Source organism: Astatotilapia calliptera, chromosome 7 (assembly GCF_964374335.1).
Source record: "Astatotilapia calliptera chromosome 7, fAstCal68.1, whole genome shotgun sequence".
Taxonomy (NCBI): domain Eukaryota; kingdom Metazoa; phylum Chordata; class Actinopteri; order Cichliformes; family Cichlidae; genus Astatotilapia; species Astatotilapia calliptera.
Genome location: NC_137428.1, coordinates 34,692,261 through 34,715,878, shown reverse-complemented (window position 1 = coordinate 34,715,878; position 23,618 = coordinate 34,692,261). Strand labels below are relative to the sequence as shown.

Here is a 23,618-nt window from a genome sequence, read left to right as displayed (position 1 = left end):
GTTTTGCACAGCACTGTACACGCTACTCCCCTTTACATTGTATTAAAAATTCCCTTTTACCTTTTTAAAAACTGAATTGAACACCTTTATTGTTATTAAATGAATACAACAAAATTGATATCTCCCTAGAGCGCACAGTAGTTCATTAACAAATAAAACAAATAAGGAATTTCATGTCTTTTGTGTTATTTTGTTTAATTGTGTCTTTAAGTTTGTGCAAACCTGTGCGGAGTATCAATAAGATCAATTTTCTTGCCTTTAAATATGGGAGGAAAAAAATTAAACCATGTGCAACGGTGCCCTCTTGTGGTCTCACCCTCCCTTGTATGTTGATTTAAGAGAAGTCCCGCCCCTGAGCACCATCATAACCAATCACTACTCAGATGTTGAGTTGAAGCTTTCAAGCTTTGGGTGCGTATGTTAAAATTATGCTCCTCACTATTGCCTGTCAGGTTTTCACTCGTCGCAACAAACGCTTTTGTTCAACCACTGAGTTTAGGCTAGGGTGGAAAGCGTTATCATTGTCGTCAATATCACCTTTTAAAAATGGCCAAGTTATGCACGACGTGGTTAGAAGAGAATAAAATGCCTGAAGTATAAGCTCAGGGCTAATATTTCCCCATGTAGTTCGCCTCGAGTAACTGTTCTTCCAGCTAAATCAGTGCCACGCTCCTCCAACGTCCAAGGTTGATAATTAGCCCTATAATTATCAGAAAATTCAGCTTTTCTTTTTATTGGAGAAATGAGTGTAGCAGTGTAACTGCGTCGGAATTAACCTGTCAACATAATGTAGCTGAAAGTGGTCGGAGTGTGGGTTTTTTAGGTTTGCTTTAACTAGAGAATAAGGAGTTAGTGATAGTAACGATAACTAAGTTCTAAAACTGGCAGTGACTACTGTAGAACTAGCTTACATTTACTAACGGTTTACTCTCAACGTTACTCTAACAGCGACGAACCGTGAAGTGAGCTGTTTAACCGTTTTCTAAAACCCCCAGAACCCTGTTTACTGATGGCGGTTTGTTGTGGTGTGTGTGCCATGGTGACACAGGGGTGGGTCTTTTCTCCTCTTTAGTTTTGCTGTTTTCAAGGCAACCGACCCATGCTGTGAAATCTGCCCATCATGAAATCCCTCAAGTCTTTTTGGTCATCTCATCTCCAGTATCGACCCATTACTGTGTTTGTACGAGGTAAGTTGTAATGTAATGCTGTTAGATTTCTTCACAACGGTGGTTCTTGCTCTGTGGCTCCCACAGCCCACCAGACTGGCTGGTAGTACTTGGTTGTTTGTATATCTGAACAAGTTTTTTCTTTATAGTACTGGAAGTCCTTGTTGTAAAGCAGAGGTGGTTAGGGGGGAAAGGATATTGATGCTGCCTGAAACTGTGGATCAAAGGAAGACTGTAGATTTCTTACCTGGCTTTCCCAAGGCACGAAGTTATGTTTTTACAGTATCTCTACAGAATCAGCTCCTTTTGGCAGCACTGATATTTGGGATACAGTGAACAGCAAAGTGGGGTGATTCCATGCAAAATCAGTTGCTCCTCCCAGTTGAATTCTCACGATTAGCTGTTGTTTTTAACATCCACTAGAAGTGTCACCACCTGAACCCAAACTTTAGTTGTTTTTTTTTCTGTAACTGAAGTTTAACCTTAATGTCATGGAATATATGATAGTGTTAATACTGAAAGTGCGTTCATTTAGTCTCATTGACATAGAGTAACAGAAACAAGGATTGGTACACTGGATGTTGTATCTTTTTATCTGATAATTCAATCGTGGAAATTTTAAAAGTATATTTTGGGTAAACTTCCATAGATCATATCACCATGTGCACGGTGGCTGGTTCAAACATGTTTCATTTTTGCCTAGATTTTTAATGCAGGATTACGTTCTTGCTGTGTTTAGGCAATAGCTAATTCTTTGTTAGGTATATAAAGCCATAATCATGGTTAGGGTTCAAATACACTAATTGACTTTTCATTCAGAGCTCTGTTTTCCAGTTTGCCATGGTGACATGCCCCCTCTTTGTCCTCTCTCTGTCCCCTCTTTTGAATGAAAGAAGTGTTGATGCCGTGAAGTATACTTCCTATTGTTTGCTCTGAGGCCAGGCTGGAAGAAACCAATAAAAAAGGCAGTGGTTCCTCTCTGACCTCTTAGTACCATCTGCACCAGTATGTGCTTTAAGTTCTTTGGGGAGAGGTCTTTTGTCTGTTCCTGGGGTTAGACTGAAAACTAAAGAGGCCAGAGCATTTTTTTAATCAAGGCTATGAAATCAGTTGGTTCAGTCAGTTCTTTTAAGTCACATTTCAAAATATACTTGTATAAGAAAAGCCTTACCTGATTTTACTTGATCTTAAGTCCCTTAACATTTGAATTCTGTAATTATTGCTGTTGTTATTATTATTAACATATACTGCTATACAGCTATACTGTACTGTGATTTCTTAACAGTTGGTTTTTAGCACTGCATATTATTATCATTTTGCAAACCTTAGAGACACTGAACAGCAAGTTAACAGCACTACTGGGGTGATGTGGCTTAGGCTGTAGAGTGGGCCGTCTACTAATTGGAAGGTCAGTTGTTCGCTCCGGGGCTATTCCAGTCTGCATCTAGATGTGTCCTTGAATCCCAAATTATGCACTCCTTTCAGAGTGTGTGTGTGTGTGTGTGTGTGTGTGTGTGTGTGTGTGATAAAAGTGTTTCAGTCTGTTCATGGGTTTAGCTTGTAGTGTAAAAAAGCCCTAAAAAAAGTGTTTAGTAAGTGTAGATGAAAATTATACATGCACCAGTCTATTTACCCTTTTGTTCTGCCAGAGGAAGCTGAAAATGTTGTTAGTATGTCAATATTATTGAACTCAGAGTCCGCTGGGAGTATGAAGTAAGAAGGTGCATAAAGATGGAAAACATTGTAACGTACAGGTTACGTGCAGGTAAGGCAGAGTATTGAGGCTGGATAGTCAAAAGCACATGGTCAAAATTAGGTCCAGACTTGTTGCCAGTTCTGCCAAAAAAAATCGCCTTTTTGCTTACAAAAGTTGCCAATGTTTTGCTCAATGAATGACAGCGTATTTTGACACTGCACAATTTAGTCAACCAGTCAACAGTCATTGTGGGCAGTGTATTATAATCTCATAGGAAGAAGTTTCTTAGTTCAAATCCCAGCTGGTGTCCTTCTGCGTAGAGTTTGCCTGTTTTCCCTGCCTTTTTGAATTTCCTCTTGGTACTTTTGCTTCTTCCTACAGTCCAAAGACATGCTTTGGTTAGGTTAATTAGCACTTTTAAAGCACTGAATGAATGTATTGTTAAATATGGCTTGTAGTATAAAGTCCAATGCCAGAGCATTCCAGTTCAGTAGTATTTAAAATAACAGTAAAAATATTAAATCACTCTCTTGAGCGGCTCCTTCTGCATATTCATCCTGTGTCCTCAGTGCTCCCTGTGCCTCCTAAGGAGATTAGCTGCCATATCTTATTCACTAGGTGTTCCTAAACAGATCGGTGCTCTGTGGGGCAGCTCCACCTACACTTCTGTTCACTGTGTGCTCAAAATTCAGCAAGTGTCACTCTGTGAAAACATATATATTCCCTGTTGATTTTATGACAGCTTTTCTTCTTCTATTCTCTCCTCTTCCTCCGTATCATCTATCCTTTTTTTCTCTCACGCTGTCATTCCTCATCTCTGTCCTTCCCGAACATCCAGCTTACCTGTGCATCATACATGTATTCTTGGCTTGCCTCACCATCTGGTTGTGATTAGTTTGTCTGTAGCACTGAGTTTTTTCAGTCTCGTGTTCTGCATGATGATTATTGTCTCTTTACAATCGGTGAAGCCCCCTGTCAGGGATTTAGAGCAGCTTACCCCATCCCCCCCCCCAAATCTGGCAGCTGAGTTAAATACTTAGTTCTCCTGGGCATGAACATGGAGTTATGAGCAGAGTAACAGGTGAGTTCTTTTTGTGCTTCTTTTTCCTCACCAAAATGAAGCTCCTATAGATACAGATAATGTAAAAGCTTCTGAATTTAGGAATTACATTTTATGCTGTCTTACCTCATTTTAATTTTATTATTATTTCCTCCCATTACATGGATAATTATCCTGGAAGCTCTGTATCTTTTTAGTTTACTTTTCTGGGCTGACTGCATGATTAGTTGAATTATTAAAATTCATAATAATTGTATTTCGACCTCAGTCCTCAGTAGGAAATGTGTTCTTTTAATAATATTCCCCACCTTCTATTTCTCCAAAATGGTTGTAACTAAAGATCTTTATCTGTTCATCGTCTCTCTACTGACATTTGTGATGAGGTAGCAGGTAAAGTTTTTCTGATGATTCTTTCATGTAGAACCTTTTTGTACATAAATGCTGCATGAAAGGAGAGCTGTTGCTACTGTGTCAGCTAAACCGTCCTCCAAGCACTTTGCAGTCACATCAGGGTTTTTGCTTTATCTTTCTTCCCAGTGAATGTGCAAATCTTTCTTGACAACCAGTTTTATTTCTACATCACATTTCAGACACTTTAAACTGCAAGCTATTGCTAAAGCATCAGTAAGCTTGACGTTCACATACAGTTTTCTTAAAAAATGAACAAAAATGTAATTTGACCACATGTTTGCATGGCTTAAATAATAGAATCTCATTTTGTGTGTAAAATCTTTGGTGAAGAAATTTTTATTATGGCTATGAATCTATTAAAATAAAATGAGCACTAAACTGTCAGGTGATACATATATTTGCATCACATTAATTTGTGGCTTGTGCAGTTTCACTTCAGCAACAGCCTGGTGGGGATTTGGTCCTCATTTGCCTGAAAATTCGTGTTTGTCCAAGAAGGAAGAAACCTTAGAAATAATACCATAATTACACTGTGCGCTCTAAGCAATTCTATTCTGAAATGACTGTTGTTGTAAACCTACCTCTCATGTTGTTTATGCGCAGAGCTGCGTGCTCTTGTTCCTTGTGGTCTAGTTTAAATGCATGGTGAGTTTGCCATGTTGGCCTGTGTGGAGAGTCGCCAGTGATTTGTGTATGAAAGGGCTCAGCGTGATGCGAGTCTGTGCATGCGCGTCTGTGGGTAAATCTGAGTGTGTTTGTGTGTAACGTTTGTATGTTAGTTAAGAGATGAAAGAAGCACCAGGCTTCATAATCTTCTTTTGGTAATCTGGGATATTGATGAAAGAAGCAACCAACCATGGTTACCACTTTTCTTAATGGAAATGTGAGTGCTGTAGAGTGTGTACTTTACTTGCGCTTTGTTTTAAAATGTTAATTGCAAGACTTTGCTTCTGTCATTGATGCATGTTAAAGTCCATGACCCGGTATGCAGTTGTTATTTCCTGACCTGCTGGCTCAAAACCAAAATAATCAAGCTACATCATCATTATGAAATAGCTGTTCTGTAAGTGGAAGTGGAAGTAAGTGATAATTACACAGTGTGACTTTGCTGCTCAAGCAATCAAATCCAAATAGCTTAAAGTTTAAATATGCATGGTCTTGATGTTCTTTGAGACCTGTTGGCAATTAGGAGGACTGCACCACCAAGTTGAACTCAGTTCTGCTCAGTATTAATTGTATCTTTTTATAAGCTTATTGTTTTGGACCTCCACAACGGTCCCAGTTTCTCACGTGGCCCCTTGGGAAAATTAATTGCCCACCCTTGCTCTAGCACATTGAAATGCAGCTTTGGGAGTGAGCCACTGGCTGTATAGCTGTCAGAGATGTTTAACTGCACACTCTGAAAACACAACTTGAGCTCATGTTGTGGAGTTGCCATAGTGAGTGTTGCAGCTCCAAGCTAATTCTTGGGAGACTTGCTATGTGACATTTTGAACTAGCAGACTAATCGAGGATCTGTTACCTGTATACTGTGTTTGTTTCCTGTGAGTTAAGCAACTGAGATGAATTCAGTAGTGTGTGTAAAAGCTGTACGGTGTGAGCAGATGGTACAGGATTTGAGCAGGGGGCAATAAAAAGAATTCTAAATCAGTGGTGTAAACACAAAGTTCATGTCGCCTTAGAAACCGGTCCATACGTGCTGCATTGTAAATATTCTCATGATATCCTAAAATATCACGAGTCAGTGTTTGAACTGCACATTTTCAAAGGAAATAGTCAGTCAACTAAGCTTTAAATAATCAGGAGCCTTTTCTTAAAGGTAGCAGCATCTAGCTGGTAGATTATATGTGTATTCCCATTCTGTCATCTATGATTACATTTATGAACATTTTTAATTATGTATATAGTAAAGGTATTAAGTTTTGAATTTACTGATTATTATTATCCTGGTCAAGTCTGTTTGTCTGTCTCAGAGTTTGATCAGTGTTAAAACAGAGTAAAAAAAAAGTCGTGTAGATGGCATTAAAAGCTCTCTCCAATGAGTTTGACTGTATTGTTTAGTACAATGCAAATAAAATAAAATACAAGCACTGATAAAGAGAACAGAAAAGCTTTTAGACTGAAGGATTAGACAATTTAGAACTTTAATTTTTGTTTTTTGTTTATTTTAATTGGAAATAATTGCCGTTACCTAAACCAAGCAAGTAAGCAAATAAAGAGTGTTGTAATTTCTTTCTTTTTTCATGGCTTTATTGTGTTTGTTATGTCTAGGATGTTTTTTGTTTGTTTGTTTGTTTTTTATCTGTGACATGATTTATTTATTTTTTTGTTAAATTATTTCAATGGAAAATAGATTAGGAATTGGGGTTAGCCTCAAATCTTCTGCATTAACAAATCGTGCTACTCAAGGTGTGTTAACCTTGATTCATTGCAAAGTGTTACATGTAGTGAAATAAGTATCGGTTGCTTGTTTGTGTTTCAGGTATTGCATCCAAATGCTTCCTGTTCCTCAGCACTGAAGAGTAATCACTGAGTCTGTAGCTGTTACCTCTGGACTGCCACCAGCTCAATGACTTCTACCGCAATTTGTAAACTTCCTCCACCATGGTTTTGAAAGTGGCTACAGAGCCAAAGAAACTAAAAAAGATGCTAAAGGTTCCCAGGCCTGGCTGAAACAGTAACTGAAGTCAAAACAAAGAACTGAGGGAGGCTGCAAGGTGAATGGAAACAAGACAGAACACCACAGCAGGGGTTCTGTTCTGGACCCCTGCCCCGGTCCACTCCTCACCTAATAGCACTGCTATATCAGAGGATGAGTGGGATGAAGAGGATGAAGAACAGGCAGAAGAAGAGGATGACTTTTTTAGTCAAATGGATGAGAATGGTATCATTGGACTGTCAGAGGCACTTGAAAATGTGGAATTGGAGGAATGCAATTCAGATGGGTGCCCTGGATCCCTCACCCCAGAGGAGGCAGATTATAGTGTGGCTGAGAGGGACACACCGTCTGAGGAGATGATCTACAAGCTGAGTAAGCATCTGTCGCACCATAAACCAACAGAAGAAGATACAGGAAAACTGTCATCCTGTGAGCATTCATTTATAATTTATTAACTTTTTTCTTGACCTTCATTTCTTAGTTTCCACTCTAAAGCACTTGAATACACCTAATTCTGAGACCTGTTTGAATAACAATTGAATAATTGTTTTCATTTTTTTTGTTTTCTCATATTTTATATTTTCTAAAACCTAAAAATAATATGCTTAAGATGATAGAAAACAAACAAATCCTGACAACTGAAAAATGTAAATTCTGTCTTTGTTCTCGAGATACTAATTATTTTGTCATCAGGTGATTAAAAGAGGTCCCTGCTTGTTTGGTTCTACTGTAGAGAGTAATTTACAATTGTAAAATCTTTACAAATACACACAAAATTTTGCCTGTCTCCCCGTCATATTAGTCTCTTTGGGCAATTTTGAGAAGTCAAAACAAAACGGGATTTAGCCAAATCTAGTGAGTAGGATTGTGGTGAACACTGACATTGTTCAGAATATTTTCCTCACACACCTTGACACATAACAGTAACACTTTTAAAAGGTCATCGTGAACAACCGAGTGAATCTTGAATAATGGCATGGATCCCCTTGGTTCTACTCCTCACATTATGTGCCACCTTGGGCTTTAGACAATAAGGAACAAACAAGCAGTTTAGTACAGAGTTGTGGTCTGAGACAAAGCTCTCATCACTACTGATCCGTGAACCTGTCTAAAGCAGAGAAAGCTAAAAAATTGCAGAAGCGCTGGCGAGGTTTTTGGGGAGGAGGGGTCCCCAACATGATGACCTTAAGGGAAACTGCCAAATTTAAAATAAGTTTGGTTGTTGATGGCTGGAGTCATGGAACTGATTGCGCTTGAAGACCAAAGACGGTGCACATTTGTGTGATTCATTAAAACTACACAGTCCTTTGTTGCGCAACACATTTTTTGCTTCCTTATTATTTTTTCATGCCTTCTTCTTTTTGTAATTATAGATGAGTTAAAAACGTGGTCAGAGGATATGGAGGTGAGGCGGAGAATGGAGGAGCAGGTAGCAGAGCATCTTTCTGAGTGGAACAAACACCACGACACGACGAATGATGACAAAGATGGAGAAGAGAGAGGGAGGAGTGATTGGAGTAAAAAGAAATTTGAGCACACTAGAACATCAGGGGAGCTTGGAAGAAAGCTGGCAGGACTCGCTGAAGGATATCGTGATAAAGAAGAGAAAAAAGAGATCAGCTCAGGACAATCTTCTAGCGTTCAGCTGCATGCTGTGGACAGTGTCTCCTGTCCAGCCTCCCGTTCTGCCTTACCCCATCGTCTGCATTTCACTGCCGAGGAATTAAATACTGCCCCAGGAATTGAAGCTGAAACCTTTCCAGAAATAAGCTTTACAGAAAGTTTTCAAGAGTCTAACAGTAGCCACGTGAGCCTCAACTCCAGTCCTCGCTGTCCCGAGATAAAGCTCAGGGCTTCGCCTCAGCCAGCAGCATTGTTTTCTGAACAGGTCATCTCAAATCATTACAGGAGATTAAGTAATGGCCCTGGAAAAGAATCAGGAAAGAGAGATAAGGAGCATAGTCACCCCACTCCCACACCAAGAAAGATAAGGAAGCACTCTCCTGAGGCTGCATATTCAAGAACTCATTCCCCCGGCACAGTCAGGCCCAACAAACAACAGAACACACGTCGTGACAGGGACGTGGTAACGCCTAGAACCAGGAGCAATGCTGTTGCAGAGGACGAATCTAGGTAAAACACATTTTATTAACCATTTTATTTGGGCTTTCTTTTTGCTCTTTTCTATTTTCATACATCACAATTCTCTTTTTCCAGAAAGGAGCCTCTGAGTTACCACACACCAGACTTCTCGAAGGTCGAACCCAGAGTTCATTTTCCCAAAGGCGGTTACAAGCCCCCCAAGAGCAGGTCCTCGTTAACGAGGAAGTCCTTATCACCCGAGCCACCTATAGTCTTCAAATCCCCTGCTGATATAGTGAAAGAAGTCCTACTGAACACCGCTGGTGAATCTCCTACCTCGCCAGATTCTGACGGACAGGCAACCAGTGCAATCAACGCTATTGTGCCTCAGGAGTTCAGATGCCACCAGCAGGCCACCACACTGGTCAATCAGCTTCAGGTACTAGTAGAGACTAAGAGGTATTTCAGTTTGAAAGAGTTCTCTGTAAAATTACTTTAAACCACTAAAGTTGATTGAGATGGACAGAAGATATCTAACTTGTCCCAGTATTAAAATCAAAGTTGTAGTAATGATGGCTGCATTCTGCTTAGGGGAGGTTCTATTTCTGTGAATACAGGTTCACTGACAGGGTCTGCTGGGACACGTAATTGAAGCTTCAGTAATAAGATCTGTGCTTTTTGTACTATAACAAGTCAAAATGTCATGAAGAAGTCTGAGTTTTTCCAGGTTAGTGTGAATGCCAATACTGACTGGACTTAAAGTACGAGCTTTCATTTCAAAAGGCGAAAACGTCCCACAGGACGCACTTAGAATTTAATAATGTGTGAACATCAAACATGGATATGCCAGAAGGGACTAATATATTTAGAAAAAGTCTCATCTCAGCTCCCAGCTCAAGGTTTTAAAATGGGAAAAATAGGGGAAACGCATTTAAACACATGGCACATGAGACTCGTAGTTTTAGGGTGCCCCACTTTATTTCCTCTTTGTTTTAGTGTCACGGTTCAAATCAAACTCATCACAGTGGTGGAATCTGAATAATGGAGACATTTTGTTCATTTTTTTATTGAACGTGAAAATAAGACACCGATTTCTCTTCACTTAGTTTTAACTATAATATAACAACAATATACAAATACATTTTCTAGAATGAATTTTGTTTAATATTATTACCCAGAATGTCACTGTCTGCTGTAGCGTTTCAGTTACTATACTGAAACTGAGCATTAAGACATCCATCCATTTATTTGGACAGCCAACAAAAGCAACAAAAGCAAATCCAAAACCAAAGTACACAGAGATATTTTGCCTGGCTGTCCTCATATGTTCAGCTTTTGTTTACGTTTGACAGCCTCACAGGATGAATTAGACTAAACTGGACCTAAATTCCGCTCCAGTCTTTTAGTCCTCTCTTTTATCGCCACCCCCATTTTTGCTTTATTCCCTTTCATTTTCATTTGTCTCACTTTTTTTTCCTCATGTCACATTTCTTTTGCACTGCTTCTCCTCACTTCCTTCTCCTTTATTTCCTCTGGCTGCAGGAAGACTACGACAGACTGCTGACTAAGTACGCTGAGGCAGAGAACACCATTGATCGTCTGCGTCTGGAAGCCAAGGTAGTTAATCTAGAGATCCAGCTATAATTTATCACCTTTTAATGGTGTGGATTGAAAAACAGTACATCTCACTATCATATGTAATTATTAGTGGTCTAACCATTAAGCCACTATAAAATATTAAAGTTAATACCAAACTTCAAAGTGATATACAACTTATTTACTTAAATTTTAGGCATTTATTGAATTTTTCTTGTCAACAAAGAGTAATTATGTGGCTTTCGATAGTTGAACAGCTGTGAAAGTACTTTCAAAGTAGAGCTTAAAATTTGAATCATTAGAATTATGAAATAAATTCATTATGTCACAACATTTATATGTCTATATTTCATTTTTGCAGGACAGAAATTTAGAGAATCAGCATCCCAGGTCCAGGCAGGCTCAGCGCATCATAGACAGAGCAGTATGTCATACAAATGATTACAAATCTCAGAAAAGTGGGATTTGAAATAAATACAGAAGAGGCAGGAGTAGTGCTGAAGTGTTCGGAATTGGGTCATTTAAAGATTTGGTGGCTCATTTCTGTTTGTGCTGCAGCGCTTCACATTCAGCACTAATTGAAATCAGCTTACTGAACTCCTCACCTCCATTTTCTCCCATCTCATTCATTACAAACTGAACCACCATCTGTTCTATCCTCCCCTCACCCAGGCAGGGTGGGAGGAGTTCCTTTACAACAAAATTTGCAGATATTTGTTAGTAAGTATTTTTTTCTGATTAGACATATGTTCCAGTAGATTTACCTTTTGTAGCTGAGCTTATAACCAGTTTAATAAGAAATCTGACTGGTTCCAGTCTGATTGATGATCTGAATTTAGGTTTTAAGTGGGGTTTTTGTCTTTCTGATTAATCTCTGTTGTCTCTTAATTGTATATTAAAGTGTCCCTGTAGGTGCCATGCAGCTGTTTACTTTTGCAATATGTAGGCTGTGTGTGTGTGGGGAAAGGGCCTTCTGAGAGCCGTTAAAGGTCATAAAGATTTACAGCTTTGAGTGACTGTCAAGCTCATTTTCACACTTTGGTTGGCTGATGACTGACTATGTTTAACTCATTTTTTTCCAAACTCTGTTATTCTCCCCTGCCCTTAATTACCTCAGTACCCTCCTTATGTGTTAGTCAGAATAGTTGTGAGGCCTTAGTGAAAGCTTACAACCTGTGGACACTAGATGGGAGTGTTTTCCTGCTGTGTGTATACTGTTTTTTAATCTGACTCGCTTCACATTTCTAGAATGAGAAATTAGAACAAACACTGATCAAAACCTGCTGAAGTCTCATTTTGTATGGGTAAAAGTACTATACAGTGAAACAGTGTGTCTCTTACAAAATGTAGAAGTCCACATACAGACAGGCTAGGTATTAATTATTGAGAACACGTTTGTTTTTGTTTTTCATGTTTCTTCCAGGTTAACCTGTACTCTGACCCACCAAATCCCGGCCACTGCGTGCAATCAGGACTAAACTGCGGTGCTTCAAAGTTGCTAAAATTTGATTTTCCTCGGGCTCAGAAACCCACGACAGATCAGGGTATCTTCATTTTATTTAATGGTTACTTCTTTGCTGCTAAATCTTGTATTAGTCAGTATCTTTAAACCGGGCAGCTTGCACCACAATTATCTGAATGGAGAAATGACTCTGCAGATATTTAGAATTTTTGGGTGAACTGTCTCTGGCTTTGATGATTGTATACAACAGGCATTGTGTGCATTTTCCTTCTAATCTGTTTGTCCATGTAACAGGAAGTTCAGCTACCGGTCCTACCGAACCAGGCTCTAAGCTTGGACAGCAGCTAGCCAATATTCTGTTCAGCCAGGCCGAAACATTTCTGCAGCAGGTAACTGGCCAATTAAATCTTTAGAGATGAGAATGATCCGATTTGCTGGCTGGTAATAATGGTCATTTAGGAAGTTAATCAATGATAAACCTTTTGATTTTTCATTCAGCTGCAGACGTTTGAGGATCTCCGTAAAAGCAAAAAACTTCAACCTTTTGAACAAACTGAGGTAAAAGCAACAAAAGCACAGCAGAATTCTCTAGGTTTTTAAACATCACATCTAATGGGAACATATATTGAATGGAATACATAAAAGTTCTTTCTTTTAGGGTATGGCTCAGCTTGCCGAGGGGCTCGAATCTTTGGAGAGGGGATACTTGTTGGCGAGGGATGAGCACAAACTCCTGCAGCAGCGAGGCATAGAAATCAGCCAGTTTGACCCAGAACGGTAATGTTGATGTCCAGCATTACATCTGAATACATTTTATATTTTGCATTTATGTGTGCTCATTACTCAGTTGTTTTGATTCATTTTTCTTTTTTAACATGTATGTTATGCATCAGGGAGTTAGAGGGGCTGATCTTTCAGTGTGGGCTGCGTACGGACGAGCTGAAGGAGCAGGTGGAACAGATGCAACCGGATCAGCCCACCTGGATTACTCCCCCCTCTCCACCTCCTCAACCAACCACACCATCTGCCCTCTCTGTGGATGTTGTAACCTTCACTCACCCACAGGTAGCAACAGCATCATTTTATTCTGTGTATGGCCGGGATTATTATGACTCTGTGAGCAGCGTGGGAAAATTGTAATAAACCTAGTCTGTGAATTAGAATAGAATAGAATTCAACTTTATTGTCATTGCACATGCACAGGTACAGGGCAACGAAATGCAGTTTGCATCCATCCAGAAGTGCTTAGTGTGGAGGAGGTATGTGTTTTTAGTGCCCTTGTAGCACAGTGAGTGTAGGGAATTGCATTCATTCACACTCTAGTTACAAGGCAGACATCTGCAGAGTGGTTGATTACCACAAATCAGAAGGTCAGTGGTTAGATCCCAGCTCCTCCAGTGTACTGTTATATGGAACTGTCCTTAGGCAAAATGGAAAAAGCTGAAATTGCACCTGTGAGTGCTGTGAGTGTGTTATACATAACGTGTTTAACTGCTTAATGTGGTTTGTAGTGGAAAACTTGCATTTTTATTTCACAAAATTGGACTATTTTTGGTTTATGATGAAATCCCTGTTCAGGACAGGATCACAGCTTTACCAGACTTTATCTTGTCAATTACTTTTCTCTTTTTCTCTTTTGAGGTCCTGCCTGTGCCTCTGCTCTCTGGGGCAGCGGAAGCAGAAGTGAGCTCAGCCTGTAAAGAGAACGATGAAGAGAAGTCCGAGGGAGAGGATGAAGAAACTCTCTACCTCAATCCTCTGAAGGGCAAAATTAAAAGTGTTGCAGAGGACTTTACCATGGCAGTGAATCAGTGAGTAGCTATATTTAAATGCATCAATATCATGAAATCTGATAAATAAGGAGCCCTGCAGCTGGGACTTTTTAATTATTTAACTGTTTCTCCTCCATCTGTTTAGCTACCGAAGCATCAAGGAGCTTCCCAAACTTCTAGAGCGTAGCCTGAATGAAGCAGTTCTCTCCTCTCCTGCTTTAAGAACTAACATGCAGTCTGAACACAAGGACAGACAGGAAACTGGAAACAATGAAGTCTGGAAAACTCTCTCTCAGAGGTTAGTCTCAAAGTAAAAGGCAAGATGGTCTGCATTTTCACCAGCAGCAGTTTGTTTTTTCTATTGGACAAAAAATTGAGTAAAAAAAAATACACAATTGGGAGGAAGCTAATTTCTCCGACCACTGGACTAAATTCTCTCCAATTATCTGTTAACAGGAATGCACAATCAGACCATCAGGGCTATTCTTCTGACGTGAACAAACAGCAAAACAGCAGGTCCAGTCCTCGCCCGGCCTCCAGCCGGCTCATGATGTTTCCTGTTTTTCGTCAGAGTAACATAAAGAGGGTAGAGGTGGGAAAGTCTCACAGCAGCAGTCTGAGTAGCCTCGGAGATGTAAAAGTGTCAGAGGTGAGGAGCTCCGAGGTTCAGGCTGGGGGCAGGAGAGTGTTTTCTCAGGTCAGTGATATTGATGGTCACTTATCCTGTATCAGTTCGAGTAAAACTGTTGCTTTATTATGGCCTGTATGGTGTATGGTTCTACCAAGCTTGAGTGAAAATGAGCTGATCATTTTTGGATTTGGAGCTGATAAATACTGAACAACAGTTAAATTTTACTAAAAGGAAGAACCTGGTTACATACACATATTGTTGGCACTATTAAAGCAACATACTGTCATATGTCTACACTGGCAGAATACTATTTATTGCATTAGCATTTTTAGCAAATTAGTTAGCTAGGTATAGCCTATTATATATTGTTTTACTCATGCATTTTCCTTGTGCTAATTAATATATTGTATATAATATTATTATTACTAACAAGCTGACAGATCAGCGCTAGTGATGTGCGATACCACTGATTTCCTTTCCGATCTGATACCAAGTAAAATTCAGGGTGGTATCGGCGATACTGATCCGATACCGATACTTTGTACAAAAACGTATTTTATTTATTGTATCTTTTATTGTATCTCAAATTACAGCTTCATAATGATTAAAGGGCATCAGATTACTTGTTCTTATCACTTAATAATGCACAATTATCATATAGAAATAAAAAAACTGAAGTTGTGCGCTATCGGAACATGTTGCCTGCCTGCAGCACTAAAGGACTCCGTGAGAGACGTCTGTCTCACCCTAGCAGCACCTGTCCCTCTCCTCCTCTTCACTTCGCCTCAACATAAGCTCGTCATATTCTGTGATTTGTTTTTGCATAGGCTTAGATTTAACAGTGTCAATTAATGACCAATCAGTGGTTTCTCTATGGGTGACTTCTTAAATACAGCTGATATATAAGTGCAAAATGCTCCCTATATCCTTGGACTAACTCAATCAGTGTATATGTGCACTATTTGAATTGCCTCTTTTTAACATGCCAAAGTTTAATTAGTTTCAAAGTAGCTAAAAAAAAAACTTTATTTAACAGCAGTCGCCTCAAGGTGGTTTATGCTATGAGATAAAGACCCTACAATAATACTAAAATATTTCTGTAATGATTAACAAAACACTTTATTTTACTAAAGATTTGACATATTCGTTGCAGCTGCCTAGTGTGATGATCAGTATTAATGTTGTATAACTTCTGTTTTGTAGGATGGTATCATCTCTCCAGAGACAGACAGCGGGTTTGTTGGTTCAGAGAGCAGCCGTCTAACTCCTGCAACTTCCAGTCCTCTCCACCAGAGGGCATTAGAGAGGTGAGTCCAACTCGGCCTCCCTTCCTCCATAATGATTTACTGCACTAATAATTTCAGCTCAGGTGCCATCCCCCACCCCATAACACACACAACACATTCTGATGTGATTTTCTATTGTTTTAAAGTGATTGTTTTTTTTTCTTTGATTAAGTCTTCTGTGTTTTTGTTTTTGTCCATTATGGTGCAGCGGTGTTCCAGTGCCTCAGGAAGGAAGCACGAGTCTTCAGACAGGCCGAGTCTTTGCACCATCTCATTTTTCCTCACCGTTGCACAGTCATACAGCTAAAGACCTGATTATGAGCTCCCGACTTAGCCTCAGCCTCGACCAACCACAGAGATGCAGAAGGGCAGTGAGGAGACGCACCTCCTCCTGCTCTCCAAAGCGCTGTGTCAATCTGAGACAACAAAGGGTGGCGAGTGGCAGCAGTGAGTTTGGACTTGAAAGTGACGGCAGTGAGTTTCCAATTTGATTTACTTAGTAATCAGTAGTGCTCTCTCTCTCTTTTTGAGTATTTAAGCTGCTGACCTCCCCTTATTTCTACAGCTCGCATTGACTCTGAAGGTGAAAAGACTGACCAGTACAGCAAATCTATCAATTTCCTCGACAGCTCACACTCAAGCTCTTCCACCACTACTCAGCACCACCTTTGCGATTCTCCACGAGCAAGGAGTTCCAGTCAGAACTGCATGTGAGTGTCTGGATGGGACTTGAAGCAAACAAGTCAACAGTACAAGTGGAGAATGTCCCAGAAACACAAAGCTCTGAGAGTGAGGCAGTAGATAGTCACTCTACAGTGTCGCTGTGAATCCTAATGATTTCTGATGAATGACAATAACTGTTGCTACAATAATGCAGTAACATGATCACGCCAAAAACTAGTTGTAATGTTTTTATTATAATTTTCTTTTATGTATTTTATTACAGAATCGCCTGCTGTTGAATCAGGTTGTATATTAGGAGCTTCTGTTTCCTGCACGGTGTGGTGTTTCTTGTTTCTTTTCAGAATGCGAGTGCACCTACATCAATATTTGCCATCCATTTTTTACCAGCTGAATGGTTTAGTTGCATATTTTCCACAGTAAAGCATTTTAGAGGTCACGTCACAATATTTGGCCACAAAACTTGGTGTGGTATGATAGTGCATTAGTTCAAGCTTACATATGAACTGCAAAGGTGGATTATTTTGTAAAGATCCTTTTTCTGTTTTCCTCTAGTGATGCAGTCCAGATACTGCAGGCTGAGGTAACCAAACTGAAGGAGAGACTAGAAGATAGTCTGAGAAACAAGAAGCCTATCAGCTCTATTAGATCAGCTCCATCAACTCAGGATAACAGCTCTAATCAAAGCTCCTCTTCATCTTGCTTCAGGTTGTTTTTGTTTTTTTTCTTTTCAATGCTCCACATAAAACCACAGAGTCAGTCTACTGTGATGGATTATACAGTCACTTGTCTTTGCTGCCAAGTAGGAGCACTAAAAACCTGATTTGTGTTTGCTTGCTTTGGGTGATATTCCCAAATTTTTCAAATTATTCCAGATGTCTAACAACATCTGGAATTTATGACTTTTTATCTGATGTGCTGCACTTTTGACTCTGTCTAGAAAGGTGCTGTATAAATAAAGTTTTATTTATTTATTTAATAATAATAATTGTGGATGCATAATGAACTATGTGATCTTATATTCTACGGCCTGATTTGGAAATTTCATAGTTATGTCACAAGTGAAGTTTTAAGCATTTATAGCAGACTTGCTTTTTGTTGCTTGCTGTTAATTTAGTTTTCTTCCACTTCTCAGGTCTAGAGAGCAGCGGAGTGATGTCAGTGCAGGGAAAAGAGAAACACAGATGGTGGACGAGGTTACGGAGGAGTCCACACAGAGACGAATAGCCAGGAGAAAATCTGCTATAAACCAACAAGAGCCACAACATGATTACTGTGAGTTCATCGTGATTAACAAATGATCATTAAAATCAAGGAGGGAGACGGAGTGATACCAGTTTATTCATTTCATTTAGCCATTATGAAAGCTTGTATGGTCAAACCGAAGCATGTTCACTCACAGGGACTAACAGTGTCGTCTCCTTTAAGGTTCTCATCCTGTTTTTGATTCTGAAGCCTGTTATGCTCATTAACTCCTATTTTTAATGGCAAGCCCTATCACTTATTGAGTCAGTGTTTTATTTTCAGTGACAAGATCGGCGCTGCAGCCCTGTGCACCACAGCCTCAGGTGTCCAGATGCACTCAAACATCTGCAGCACTAGACAGCTGCTCTTCCCACACAACTACTGTCTACAGCAGGCGAACACAGCACAGTAAGAACACCTACCACACCACTGGAGACACAAAGACAAATTCAGTCAAATACAGCTTCAGAAATTTGAAATTGCAGTGGGACCTGTTCAGACATGTTAAATAAATCCATGTAGGTTCTCAGTCATCTACACTGCAGTCTTGAGGGTTTGAGCTGAGGGAAACCTCTCTCTGTATTGCAGGGAAGCATCCTGTTGTTTCTGTGTCTGAAAAAGGAGATGAACCTGACAGCAGAAGAAGTCAAGCTCCTGTTTGTTCTCAGTGTTTGTCATTTCACAGAGCATCCCCTGAACGTGAGAATGAATGCCTGGATAAACATGTTTGCTAGCAAAGAGGGCAGAATCCAAGTGTCTGAAGTGCACTTTGGTTAAAAACATCTTTAATTTAATGTTAAAGCTTTATCTGGATTAATTTTATGGTTTGAATGAGTCGATCAGCCTCCATAAAGCCTCTTCTATGATGTCTCTGTACTGTCAGGACCAGCTGGTGGCGGTAGAGAGATGCTCCATTCCTCCACTTGCTGCCATCAATGTCCTCTCTGCGGACGCCTCGAATCATACAAAGTCATTAAGCCAGGTTAGAGACCATGAGATGCGTTTCAGATGCACAGAGCACTGAGGTTTAAATCCTTATCAGAAGAAGGATGTACTGTTATCTTTGTGTGGCTAATCCATTATTTCACCACACAAAAACAAGAGTTTAGTTGTGTGGAAATTTATGCCCGATTTCCACTTGACTCATAAATTTAGTCTGCAGTAAATGAAATGAGTGCAATTATTTTAAGTGTTAATGGAGCTCCTGGCCTGCTCTGTGGTTCGCAGACAGTCACAGACTCTCCGACACTTCCACACACATAAAGTACCAGCCAGCCGAGTCCCCTGATGGAGCAGTGGGGAGCAGGTTCTTTGCATCTGCAGCTCCACCTGCACTGCTGCAGTGCATGCCAGTGTGCCCTCCACCACTCCTGTAAGTGCGCTGGTCTCATAGCTCACACACTCATCTGACACAGTATGCAAAAATCCTAAAAGCCTAAAATTTTCATTTTCTGCTTCTTTTTTTGTTTTGTTTCCCAGACTTTTAGATTAACATGCAAATAACAGATTTCATTTATATATCCTTATTTTCTATTTAATTTTAAATTTAAAGATGACAAACTGTGTCCAGAATCCACACAGCATTATCGCCTCAGTCTAAAAACACAGAAGGAAGATTTTGCTGGCTTGACTGGCCAGGTCGTTCCCTAAGTGCACATGGCTGCGCTGAAGGGAGGTTTTCCCTCTCAGCTGAGAGGTTTGCTGGATGAGGATTTGGGGCAAAATAGTGCAAGTTATGTGCAGTTTATTGAACAGTTTCTGATACATAACATTTTTCATATATAGTTTTGAGAGAATGTTACATAGAAACATCTTGTTCTGTCCTGATCCTTACTTACTTTTTACCATCTCCTCAGGTTGTACTCGTCCCCCCTCTACGTCTCTCCTAACAGAACTCCGATGTCTGCCGAGGTCACTGGTCCTGGGGAGGTGAGGAGGAGGACGAAAAGACGCTCACTGTCTGTTGACAGGGAGCGCTCGTTGGACAGCTCACTGAACAAAGCCATCAGAGCAGCTCGACACATGAAACACACCTCCAGGCACATGGCTGGCTCGTTGGCATCTGGACTGCAGTACCAGGAGCTGCTCACTCAGTCCTGCAGCTACTAGTGTGAACTGTCATCACAGGCACTAAGACTGAGAGTCATTAACTCAAAAGCAGCTGCAGAACGAGGCACGAGCCAAAAGAACTGAGTCGGACCAAAGTGAATATCTCAAATCCTCTTTGTAAGTTTTCTTTGCTGATGTTTTCAAAGATAGTTCTCTCCCCCGCCCTGCTCAGGTGGCCAAAGCATGTATTTTTATCTGCTGGTAAACATTACAATAACTCTGTTTACACTATTATGTCTTATAGATCATATTTATTTTCAAACCTATGACGTACTACAGAGACCTGTATATTCTCATGAATTAGTTCTGCACTTTGAGCCATTTCTTGATCATGTGACACTAGTTTTCAGAAATCTGAAATTAACCTCAGTCTTATTTTAGTCGCTGTAGAAATTCATTTTCTGATGATGTAGAAACTCTTTCTGCTGTAAATGAAATGCACTCATGAGCCATGAGCTCAGTTTTAGATGGTCATTCTTCAAACCATAATCATTTGATGTACCAAGGGCCTCAGATGCTGGATATCAAAGGTTTTTTTGTCTGTATAGATGATATATTTTAAAATGCGATGTTCTAGATATGCTTTTTGTACTTTGTTTTTTTTATTTATTGCTCATTTGTGCCGATGTCGATCCAACGTCATTTTCACTACTCCGTAATGAAAAAAAAAAAAGAATGACTGTGTGTTGTTGTTTGTTTTAGAAATAATAGAAAAAAGTTCAGTCTTTCAGTATAATGGAAGCCAATTTATTAGACAACCTTAGTACATATTAGGTACACATGGAAGTATTGTTTGTGCTTCAACACTCGCAAACATACAATCCCAATAAGTTAAACAGTTTTTTGGACAGACTAATGTTTCAATATTATCTTCTCTGATAAATAATTTTGATATAAATCAACTGATTTGACAGCGTAAACCCTATACAACAGCAAATTATAATAAAAAAGAAAAAATAAACACAAGCGTTTGCATCACAGAAAACGCATCATAGTGCAATATACAACTGTTTGGCCAGGAAAGAGGCAATAGAAGGAGGAAAGAAAAGTGGCGAGGGGTTTCCAGGGTTTTTCTTTGTTTTTTAAACTTGCAAAGCCATTCACCATTGGAGGGTTTTACATTGCACCAGAGGAGGAAAACAGACAAAGAAAATATAGATCTTAGTTCTTTTTCCCAGTGGACCACTAAACAGCTACAGCTAAAACACCACAAACACGGCGGCTTCACATTGGCTTTTTTTTTGTTTTGTTTTTTCGTCAAAGGAAAAGTCACTACTTCACAGTCAGAAAAATCACCATTCAACAGTGAGACGCTAAAACAGCAACATATAGCATATACACAACACTACTCAGTGCATGGCCCAATTAAACATCGTTACTAACCAATGATAAGACTTAATCTGACAGGATACAATACTGAAATACAACTGGCCCTTTTTGGAGGATTATTTATTAAATATCAGCAAGCAACGGCCTTTTTGACATTGAAACGTGACGTCTCTGCAGAGGAAAGGAAAAAGATTGTGGCAAGTAAATACTTTACAGTCTCGGCAGCTGGAGGAGGGATGATTCTGGCTTCTAACAGAGTTCCCTCTTTTCCGACTGACTAAGTGGAGCTCTTAAAATGAATACTTAAAACCAACAGATCTTGTTTTGAGTATCAAAAACTCAAAAATCAATACATCCCTGAACACTTTCTACTTTCTTCTCTGCTAGCCTGTAAGCTCAGTAGCTGGGACCAAGTTTACTTGAGCATACAAACTCAGCGGCCACTTCATTAGTTACACCTTGCTGACACAGGTTTGGACCCCTTTTGCTGCCAGAATTTCAGCAGGCCGTCTTGACCATGCCTACATGCATCAAGCGTCTGCCATATGACCTACTAGCAATACATTTGTGTTAATAAGCAGTGAGAAAGGTATCCCTAATAAAGCGGCCAGTGAAATTGTCTCTTAAACTCTTAAAAATCCTTGAAGAATAGTTTCCTTTTTGTGATGCTCAAAACAAAAAGTTTTTTTTAAGCGCCATATTCAACCACAACATTTACATGCGGCTCTCGGAACATCCACACTGGATACAAACACAGTCGAAGCATGCTACTGAATACGAACATCTCAAATGGGTAAGGGAAGGGTGATAGGACAGACTCCTCTCTGATGAAATATATCTATGCATATATCTATAAATTGCATGGTGACTGATATATTTTTTACAATATGAACCCCTCAGGCTGCACATCCCTCCTCTATCTGCTAAAGGTAAAAGTCACACCATGGAGGTAACCAAAAGAAACGAACAAGAGAAATCATCTACCTTTTACACATCCTAGCAGGTTTCATAGCGTACAATATTACATTTTGGTCATTTCAATTTTAAATGGCCTTCTTTTCTGATATTTAATTAATTTTAAATACGTTTATTTAGTTGCATCCATTGTAAAATATGAGAATACTTGCAACAATTTTATTCTTTGATATAACGTATCTCTCTTTTTTTTTTAATTGTCTAAATTTTTTCTCTTCTCAAGCAAGATGCATACACAGTTAATGTGTAGGATTTGGTTGGGAATGATGTGCGGGGGGGGGGGGGGGGGGGGGGAGATGATGTAAGGGGGTGGGAGTAAGGTTAAGAGGAGAGAGACTGATTGGAGGATTTTTAGCTCGTCACTTCCTCGTCTGGTTTGTTCATGGCCTTGAGCTGCTCCAGCAGGCTGGTGGGAGTGAAGATGTGGGTCGATCCTGGAGACACGCACACGCATAAAGAGACACACAAACACAGCGTGTTAGATCTGCACGATTGGAAGGAAACTGATGAAAAATGTGTTTTCAGCTTATGTTATGAAGCCTACTTTTTAGACGAGGACAACCTTACATAACGTTGAAAGTAAAGATAGATCGTAAAGTTATGGAATCGTAATTTGTTAGTCAGCAAGTTAAAATGGATTATTAATATGTATTAAAAGAGTCTTAAAAGTGTTAGGGCGGGGGGGGGGGGGGGGGGGGGTATTTTCACTGTACTCAAGTGGAGGTTTAAGTGCTTTTGGGGGTTTCCGTTCCTTTTTTGTCTTGAGGAGATTCTTTGTATTCTTTTCTGACACACACATTAAATGCGAAGGGGAAAATAAAGCATTACGCTCACATCACATAAGTCAGAAAATGAATTAAAGGTTAAGTAACTATTTAAACCACTTCAAATTTTGTATACTGGCTATTTTAAGAATAGACTAAAACCTTTCTGGGTTTAGATTGTTTTGCACATTAAAGTGGAACTATTTTGCTTCTCTTTATTTTCTGTCATATATATATATATATATATATATATATATATATATATATATATATATATATATATATATATATATATATATATATATATATATATATATATGTATATAAAACACACACTGTTACAATTGACATTACATTGAACTGGACATGGACAAACTTTCAAATACTTCAGTATATGGACAAGTGATCCCTGTAATCTATCCTGGGATGTAGCAGATGTTAATTGGATGGTATTTCCAAATACAGTCACAGAAACAAGCTAATTTTGTTTAGCTTTCTAAAAGTACAAAACAGTGGAATTTGAGGCCAGTATGAAGCTGAATTTTCATTGTGGAGCCAGAGCTATAAAATAGAAGCTGTAATATTATATCACTGACACTGGATGTCTTGTATTGATGACTGCTCCAAAGGCTAATGCTAGGCTAATGTGGCTAAATTAGCTTTCTCAACAATTGTATTGTGTGTATCTAGGCAG

General features: G+C 39.4%; 2 protein-coding genes across 10 annotated transcripts in view; one reads left to right on the top strand and one right to left on the bottom strand.

Moving 5' to 3' along the window:
- The first annotated feature begins 535 nt into the window (after window positions 1-535).
- akna (AT-hook transcription factor) lies at window positions 536-21,129 on the top strand. Of its 8 annotated transcripts, XM_026174371.2 has the most exons (25): window positions 668-686; window positions 1,073-1,187; window positions 6,816-7,421; window positions 8,366-9,125; window positions 9,210-9,513; window positions 10,617-10,691; window positions 11,032-11,094; window positions 12,094-12,214; window positions 12,427-12,521; window positions 12,631-12,690; window positions 12,791-12,909; window positions 13,026-13,197; window positions 13,774-13,943; window positions 14,050-14,202; window positions 14,361-14,601; window positions 15,739-15,842; window positions 16,030-16,295; window positions 16,387-16,531; window positions 17,058-17,210; window positions 17,638-17,777; window positions 18,030-18,155; window positions 18,336-18,446; window positions 18,631-18,729; window positions 18,975-19,119; window positions 19,604-21,129. In XM_026174371.2, exons 3-25 carry the CDS (start codon window positions 7,055-7,057, stop codon window positions 19,854-19,856), a joined length of 4,242 nt encoding a protein of 1,413 aa, XP_026030156.2. In that variant the 5' UTR covers window positions 668-686; window positions 1,073-1,187; window positions 6,816-7,054; the 3' UTR covers window positions 19,857-21,129. The 8 variants fall into 8 exon arrangements, with proteins under 8 accessions (XP_080160591.1, XP_026030160.2, XP_080160589.1 ...); XM_026174375.2 differs by having other exon boundaries at window positions 544-1,187; window positions 19,300-21,129; XM_080304463.1 differs by having other exon boundaries at window positions 556-1,187.
- stxbp1a (syntaxin binding protein 1a) overlaps window positions 20,582-23,618 on the bottom strand; it is a 40,288-nt gene continuing 37,251 nt past the window's right edge. For both annotated transcript variants that reach the window (XM_026174378.2, XM_026174379.2), the window contains one exon: window positions 20,582-22,594. Coding sequence is in view for 1 of the 2 variants with exons in the window: in XM_026174379.2 (XP_026030164.1) it covers window positions 22,512-22,594 (83 nt within the window). In the remaining variant the exon portion in view is untranslated. The remainder of the gene's footprint in view (window positions 22,595-23,618) is intronic.

Coding starts and splice junctions, on each gene's coding strand:
- akna (XM_080304463.1), top strand. CDS start 7,055: ATGGAAACAAGACAGAACACCACAGCAGGGGTTCTGTTCTGGACCCCT. Junction 14,203..14,360: donor TGGAAAACTCTCTCTCAGAG/GTTAGTCTCAAA, acceptor ATCTGTTAACAG/GAATGCACAATCAGACCATC. Junction 16,532..17,057: donor AGTTCCAGTCAGAACTGCAT/GTGAGTGTCTGG, acceptor GTTTTCCTCTAG/TGATGCAGTCCAGATACTGC.